General features: G+C 52.7%; 1 protein-coding gene across 1 annotated transcript; it reads left to right on the top strand.

The window, feature by feature from the left end:
- Positions 1-91: 91 nt before the first annotated feature.
- On the top strand, positions 92-5605 carry VBP1 (VHL binding protein 1). Its single transcript, XM_044682477.1, has 5 exons — positions 92-213; positions 1096-1162; positions 2823-2921; positions 3628-3766; positions 5402-5605. The coding sequence occupies exons 1-5, from the start codon at positions 107-109 to the stop codon at positions 5470-5472; spliced, it is 483 nt and encodes a 160-aa protein (XP_044538412.1). The 5' UTR covers positions 92-106; the 3' UTR covers positions 5473-5605.
- The last annotated feature ends 1437 nt before the right edge of the window (positions 5606-7042 follow it).

The following is a 7042-nucleotide window of genomic DNA, read 5'->3' as shown; positions in this document are numbered from 1 at the left end:
CGTGTGTCCCAGCCTCCCCGTGTTATGACCTTTGCTAGTATACTATTGGAAGTTTATAATCCGTGCCTTTTTCTTCCCTTCATTAAAGGAAGATGTAGATGCTTTTATGAAACAGCCTGGAAATGAGTCTATAGATACTGTTCTCAAGAAATTGGATGAGCAGTATCAGAAGTATAAATTTATGGAACTTAACCTTACTCAGAAGAAAAGAAGGTATGTTTTGAGGTCTCTGCGGAGGTGCTTTTGAAACTGAAAGGTAGCAGAGCAGTGGCAGGAACACTCGCCTACACATCTGCGAGGTGGAGGAAGGAATATTGGCAGCCATTTGGTGCTCCATTATTTCGAGACTGGACAGGTAGGGAAGCAGATGCAAGGAAAGTCGAGCGAGCCACTTGGATGGAGCCATTATTTCTCTTCTGTAGCATTTCTTTCACTAGCGTAGCTTGTAGCCCTTCTAGTCATGTTCCTCTTGAGCGAGTTCTCCACAGCCCCTCCATGGAGAATGCACCTTATTATGCTTGGAAGGCTTGTTCTTTTCTTGCTTCATGGTTATCAGGGTAGCTGTCATCCCTCACTCTTGCCTAGAGAACGCTGTGGATCCTTTAGCTGTAGAATAGGCACAGTTAAGCTTGATGGCCTCCCCCTGGACCCCCAGCAAGGACCATCCGGGGGACCTGGGGGAGGCCCCACCTTAAATGCAGAGTCAGTGGCTTCACTTGACCCAGAGAGAGGTGGTAGATCTTGGCACTGACCCGAGCGGCCACACCGTGCCAGGTGAGCTTCTCCTAGAGAATGCCCCCCCACCTGGTTATCACCTGGTGCTGCTGCTCCCTGCATAGGACCCTCTTTCTTTTCCCTCCCTACTTCTCTGCACACAAGTATCTCAGATGCTAACTTTTAGAGAACGAGAACATTGGGGAGGATAGTGAAAAGAGTTGGCCTGCTGAGTCATGCCCCCGGGGGCGGTGGGAAGGATTCTGGCTGATTTCACAGAGTTTGTAGACCAACGGTGCTGGGTCTTCAAAACAGTGGTTTGGAGGGCGAGGGGGGTTTCTCTGGGGGAGATACTAACCTGTCATTCTTTCAAATTCACAGACTGAAAAATCAGATTCCAGACATCAAGCAAACATTACACATTTTGAAATACATGCAGAAGAAAAAAGTAAGTGCCTCTTGGCCTTTGTGGTGGCCTAACCAGTCAGGCAGCCCGAGTGGTGCCCGGGCTCTCACAGCAGGCGCATGGCTGCCTGGTTCTTTGCTCTCTCGTGCCATGGGTTTTTCCTTTTGCCCGTGTCCGTCTACTGCCGTGCGCTGGAACCACAGCATCTTGGCATGGGAACGGACCTCTACCTTCAGTCACTGGATTGAGCTCCTGCCGGACGTTTCACTCCCCTGAAGTCTCCTTGTTAGGGCAGACGTCCTGAGGTGGCCTCTGGACACGTAGCGTGCCTGCCTTGCCCTCCCCACAAGGTCAGATTGTATTTTACAGGAAGTAGGGGGGCAGCTTCTCCCATCTTGCACTCGTGAGGTCACTTTTTGTCTTGACCGAGGGTAGGATGTGGCAGATATCCCTATTTGCCCCAAGGCTCCAGCCTACTGAGCTCTTCCCGGCTCCTTCTCTGTCACGGAATGGTTTAGCTCTCCCTCCCTGCAGATCTCCCTTCATCCAAGTCCTTAAGAGGAATGGGAAACCGCCCAGTTCCCAGGGGCCCTTGGGAGGACTTGTCTACCGAGGCGACCTCAGATTCTGAGTCTGACCACTCGGCTCTTCCTCAATTCCTCCCATCGAACTAGTGCTCAGCCCACATCACTGCTCGTCTACCACAAGGCTATTTATTATGAGCTACTTAAGCAGATGCTTTGCTGAAATGTCGATGAATTGGCATTCCCCCAGGTTCCCTGTCCAGGGAGAATAGCAGGCGAATGGGCACAGTGTGCCCTTGAGGCAGTCGGGCCAACTCCATAATCCCTGGTTTTTTCCACATTTTCCCTAACCAGCTCTTTACCGATCCATTCTAGATTTTTTCCAGGAGTCGATAGCAAGCTGATAGGCCTGTAGTTTCCAGTTCTTTGTCGTCTTCTCCTTTTTGGCAATGAAGCCATTTGTCCATCCACAGTCCGTGGTACTTTTCCCATTCACCAGTGTCTTCCGTGTGCTAAGTGTAGAGGTTTAGCGCCCACAGTTCTGTCGGTATTGAAGATGATTGTTTCCTGGCACCCGTGACTTCAGGCTCTCAAGGGCCTCGTTCCCCTCTTGGGTATGAGCTTCCCCTGGGCTCTTCTTGGTCTGCTCTTCTCCAGGTAGACGTCACTCCCCTTGGCCAAGATCAGAAGCACAGTCGCCCCCAGGTGGTTCTCTGCCTTCTCTTTCTTGTCACTTAGCGGGCGAGCTCGGCACCCTAACCCTTTCTCCTCTCGAGCCTCCTCTCTCTAGCCCTGCACCTAGAATCCCTCGTGTTTTCTCTTGACTGTCCTCATTTTCTGAGTCTGGACATGCTTCTAGAGATGGAAATCAGGCCCTGCTTTTGTTCCTTGTACACTGGAAACGGTTCTCTCTGTTGTACCATCCACATTTTCGCTTTCCCTTGGAAGGGTTGAGTCTGTTCTGCGCCCCTCTTCCTCTGCACCCTCGGAACGTGTGTTCCGAAAGAGGCCGCAAACTTAGAGGCTGGCCTTCTTCTCTCTGCTTGCTGCTGTTCCGAAACGGGCAACCCGCCTACCCTCTGACACCCCATCCTCTGAAGAGCTTCTCCCTTGTGGGTGGCGGAGACCTTCGAAAGCACACCCAAGGAGCCCATTGGTTTCTCCCTTTTTGCCCGAAGGAGACTACAAAGCCGCTGGAGACCAGATTCTTGCTGGCTGACAACCTTTATTGCAAGGCCTTGATTCCTCCTACAGATAAAGTGTGCCTCTGGTTGGGGGTAAGTAAGGTCATGGAAGGGGCGGGACTTTCTCAACTGGTGCTTGGCTAACAGGGGAGCATTGCCTTTTTGCTGGTAACAGCAGAGGCCTAGATAGAGTAGGTAACTTTCCTGAAGTCTGAGGCGACACCACAGCACAGAGCCTGGGGCCTGGAGGCGGGCAGAGCCGAGTTCAAATTCGGCTACAGTCGCTTTCCTGCCTGGGTGATCGTGGGCTGGTCTTCACCTTTTATTTCATTTAACTCCCTCCAAGTGTTTCTCCAGCTTTTTCTTTCTTTGGGGGAACGAAAACAAACGAGGCCCTTCCTTTCCGTCTTGGAATCATTACTAAGTATGGCTTCCAAAGGGGAAGAATGCTAAGGGCTAGGCAAGTGGGGTCACGCGACACAGCCAGGAAGTGTCTGAGGCTCTCGTCTTCTGATTCTCGGCCTGCCTCTAGGTAGCGGCGAGAACTTACAAACCAACCAAACCGAAAAGGCATTTAGTAAGTGCTTACTGTGTCCAGAGTCCTTATTTTGTAGATGAGGAAACTGAACTCAGGTCTTCCTGACTCCAGAGGGATGCCAGGCCAGGGCAGCCAGCTTTGAGCCAGCCGAGGCAAGCAGGATACGAGGGTAGACCCAAGCGCCTGATTTAATGCTGCGTGTCTGTCACCGACAGGGCTAAGTTCACAATCCCTCCCCTCCTTCCTCCCTCCTCTCTCCAGGCCAATGTTATGCTTGAATATGACATAAACGAGGCCCAGGCCCTCTTGGAGAAGAACCACTCTGCCGCCACCAGCAATCTGGAATCTCTTGAGGAAGACCTAGACTTCCTGCGTGATCAGTTCACCACCATGGAAGTCAGTATCCTTTGTCATTTGCGAAAGGAAAAGCAAGCGGAGAGCTGCTCTCTCCCCCAGAGCTTGGTGCCCTGTCGAGGGGATTCGGGCAGCCGAATTGAAAACTTGCCTTAAGGTCTAAACTTGTCGGTGGGAAGGACTAGCACATATTTGGCCTCTTGCTTGCTCCTAATTGAAGTGCCTGGGCATAGGCAGGAGATGCCTCAGGGGAGTTCACTGGGAAGGCACAAATTGGTGAAAAGGCGGAATACTGAGGGAAGCAGGTATGTGCCAGGCACCGCGTTAAGTGAGAGGGAGTCACTGTTACTCGCCCCCTTTTACGGTTAGAGAGCCGAGGCAGACGGAGATGAAGTGACTTGTCCGGGGTCACACAGCTAGTTGGTGTCTGAGGCCAGATTGAACTCAGGTCTTCCTGACTCCAGGCCCAGGGCTCTGTCTCCCATGTCACCCAGCTGCCTCGGCAGTGCTCTATTGTGTGCCCTTGATTTCTTCAAACCCAAATGTTCCAAGCACGGTGGATGCTGCAGCAGAAGTGAAAGATGGGATCCCGGCCTTCAGGGAGCTTAGAACCAGGCCATCAGAGATCCATTGCTAGGTCGGGTCACTGGGTCTTCGCAGTGTGATCTCGGGTGATGTAGGCTTCATGGGACCAGCGGGGAGGTGGGGCTGTAGCCTGGCAGGCTACGATGTATGCTGCTGGTGGGTGCTGGGGTGGTCGGGGAGGGCCGAGGTTGGCGACTTAAGTGGAAGATGGTGGAGAACGTGAGGAATGTGGTGGCAGCTAAAAGCAGACTAGAATGAGCTCCCTGAGACTCGCACTCCCGAGCCAGGCTCTGCGGTTCTGGGCCCGTGGCTTCGTCTGCTGGGGTAGGTTCGGTGGGCAGCCTGCCTGTCCATTCTCTGCTACTTAAAACTGGGCCTTCCCGGATCTCCAGGCCACTTCTTTGTTAGTAACCCTCTTTGGCAGTAGTTGGTTTGGATCAGAATGTCAGTTGGGACCCTGTTCCTGGCCGGGAGGTCACATGGCCCCCATTGCCTAGCCCTGGCCACGCTTCGCTTTAGAAGGCACAGCTAGTGTTGATTCTGAGATGGAAGGGAAGTAAGGGTTAAAAAAAAAGTCAGCTTAAAATATGGCAGCATCGCGTAGCCTCGGGGTTTCTGCTTTGGAGTTTTGAATTATTTTATTTAAAAACCCCCAAACACCCGAGCCCCCCCCCCCCACCCCCAATGGCTCACGCCATTAGCCGCCACCAGAGAGTGAAGCAAGTTTGTCTGCAGACAGTTTTATCACACCAGGACCGAAACTCAAGGCTCAAGAGATTTCCTGAGAGGAGGCCAAACTCCCAATAAAGCCGGACCCTGGTCCGGATCAGGAGCAGAGACCCGAGAAAATACAGCCACCCCGTTAGTGCCGCAAGTGCTGATTACGCTAGAAAGTGCCACAAAAATCACGCCGGGTGGGAATGCCAACCATGTTATTTGACAGTTAACTCCAAACCAATGCTCGTGTTATATATAAATAATACTATTTAGCTAAAGGCTAATGCTATTCTCATCATGGGGGGGGGGGGGGGCAGGGCAGTGGCCCCTCCCCTATGGAAACATTCCCAGAATGCATTTTCTTTAACACCCTTCCCAGATATGGCCCGGGTTTACAACTGGGATGTTAAGAGAAGAAGCCAAGAAGAGTCCACGAAAGCTCAAGCGTAAGCAGGCCCGCCCTCGGTCCTGGGCCGTGGCTCTCCCTGGGCGCCTCATGCACTGCAGAGACCCAGAATTTGACTTGGGAGTAATTGCTTTTCAACCAAAAAACATTCTAGAGTAAAACCGAAGGCAAGAATGATCACAGATTTTCTTTGTAAAGCCAAGGCTCGTCTCACTTAGATTTCATGCAGTTCTCGGGCCAGCCTTGACGCTGGCTCTTTGGGGCATCTGTGAGATGCACTCTTGGGATCTGGTGGGCTGGGCGAGTGGGGAGGAGCTTGGGAACATCTGCCATCCCCATGATTCTGGGCCAGCTTGGCCCTTCTCAAGTGGATTTTTTCCCAAGTCAGACTGGTTAGTTCCTGGGAGATTTACCGAATTTCACGAATTGCTTTATGTCGCCCTCTATAAGTGGCGTGCGGGATCTACCCGACTGTCTGCTGAACACCCACCACTCGTGCCCTTCCACTCTCTTGACCAAACCTGGCCCGAGCAGCCTGAAGGTTCTTCCTCCAAATTCCAGGGCTGAGGTAGTAGCTTTGCCTGGAATCGAGTGGCCCTCGGCTGCCCCGTGGAGCCAAGTCTCAGCGTATCTGTCCACATATCCAAGTAGCCGCCAGCAGTGATACACTTAGAAGGGTTTTCTACCTTAAACAGTTCCTTAAATAGTAAAGCAGTGAGATTCAGCTCCCGGCCTAGCCCCTCTTTAAGCGACACGGGCCCAAAGGGCTTGGTTCGGGGGGGAGGGGCTTTGATTTTGACTGTCAACATCCCTCCCGCTAGGGGTATGCAGGCTCTTGTCCCGTGCCCTAGAGGTCTGTCTGCTCTTTCTTCAGCTGACTCTAGGGCAGTTTGAGTTCGTCACTGCTCCCTCAGACATGGCGTCCACACCTGCCGGCTCATCGAGCTTGGAGTCCTGAGGGGGCAGCTCAGAGAAGGGAGCGCGGAGTGTTGAAAAGGAAAGGGATGAGAGTAGCCAGATGGACTAACCATTTCCCAACAAGGTGTTCTTTCCCAGAAATACTTTAAACAAGTACATGGAGTACCCGGGGCAGACTAGAGACACCTTTGTTGTCCCGCCCAGTTCCCACTTGGGGCTCCAAGAAGCTTTAGCACAGGCAGTGGCCACACCCCTGTGCCAGCACAGGCCTCGGCAGGTGGGCCAAACCAGGTCGAGTATAACCCTCCAGGCCTCAGACCGGTGCGTGAGTTGGGCGGGTGTCTGCCTTATGAAAAGACCTTCCCCACCCCCAGCAGGAGCAAATGAGAACAATTTGTTCCAGTGGCCGCGAAGGTGGCTGCAGCATGCGAGCTTGGACAGCCATTGAAGGTGAGGCCATCCCCGCATCCTGGGTGATCTCTGGTTGTCCTGACTCTGTCTTGTCACTGGATTCCGAATCCTGGAAGGGTGAGGTTGACCGCTTTGTGCGATTGCCTGACGGACATCCAATTCATGCACAAGGCAAAAGACATCACACAGTGGCGTCATGGGGCCCCTCCATCTACCAACCTACACAAAGCTGACAGGACAGATTAGAGCCAAATTCATCGTGTCTGGACTAACGATCGTGATTTC

Source organism: Gracilinanus agilis, chromosome X (assembly GCF_016433145.1).
Source record: "Gracilinanus agilis isolate LMUSP501 chromosome X, AgileGrace, whole genome shotgun sequence".
NCBI lineage: Eukaryota > Metazoa > Chordata > Mammalia > Didelphimorphia > Didelphidae > Gracilinanus > Gracilinanus agilis.
This window is presented reverse-complemented; position numbering and strand designations above follow the sequence as displayed.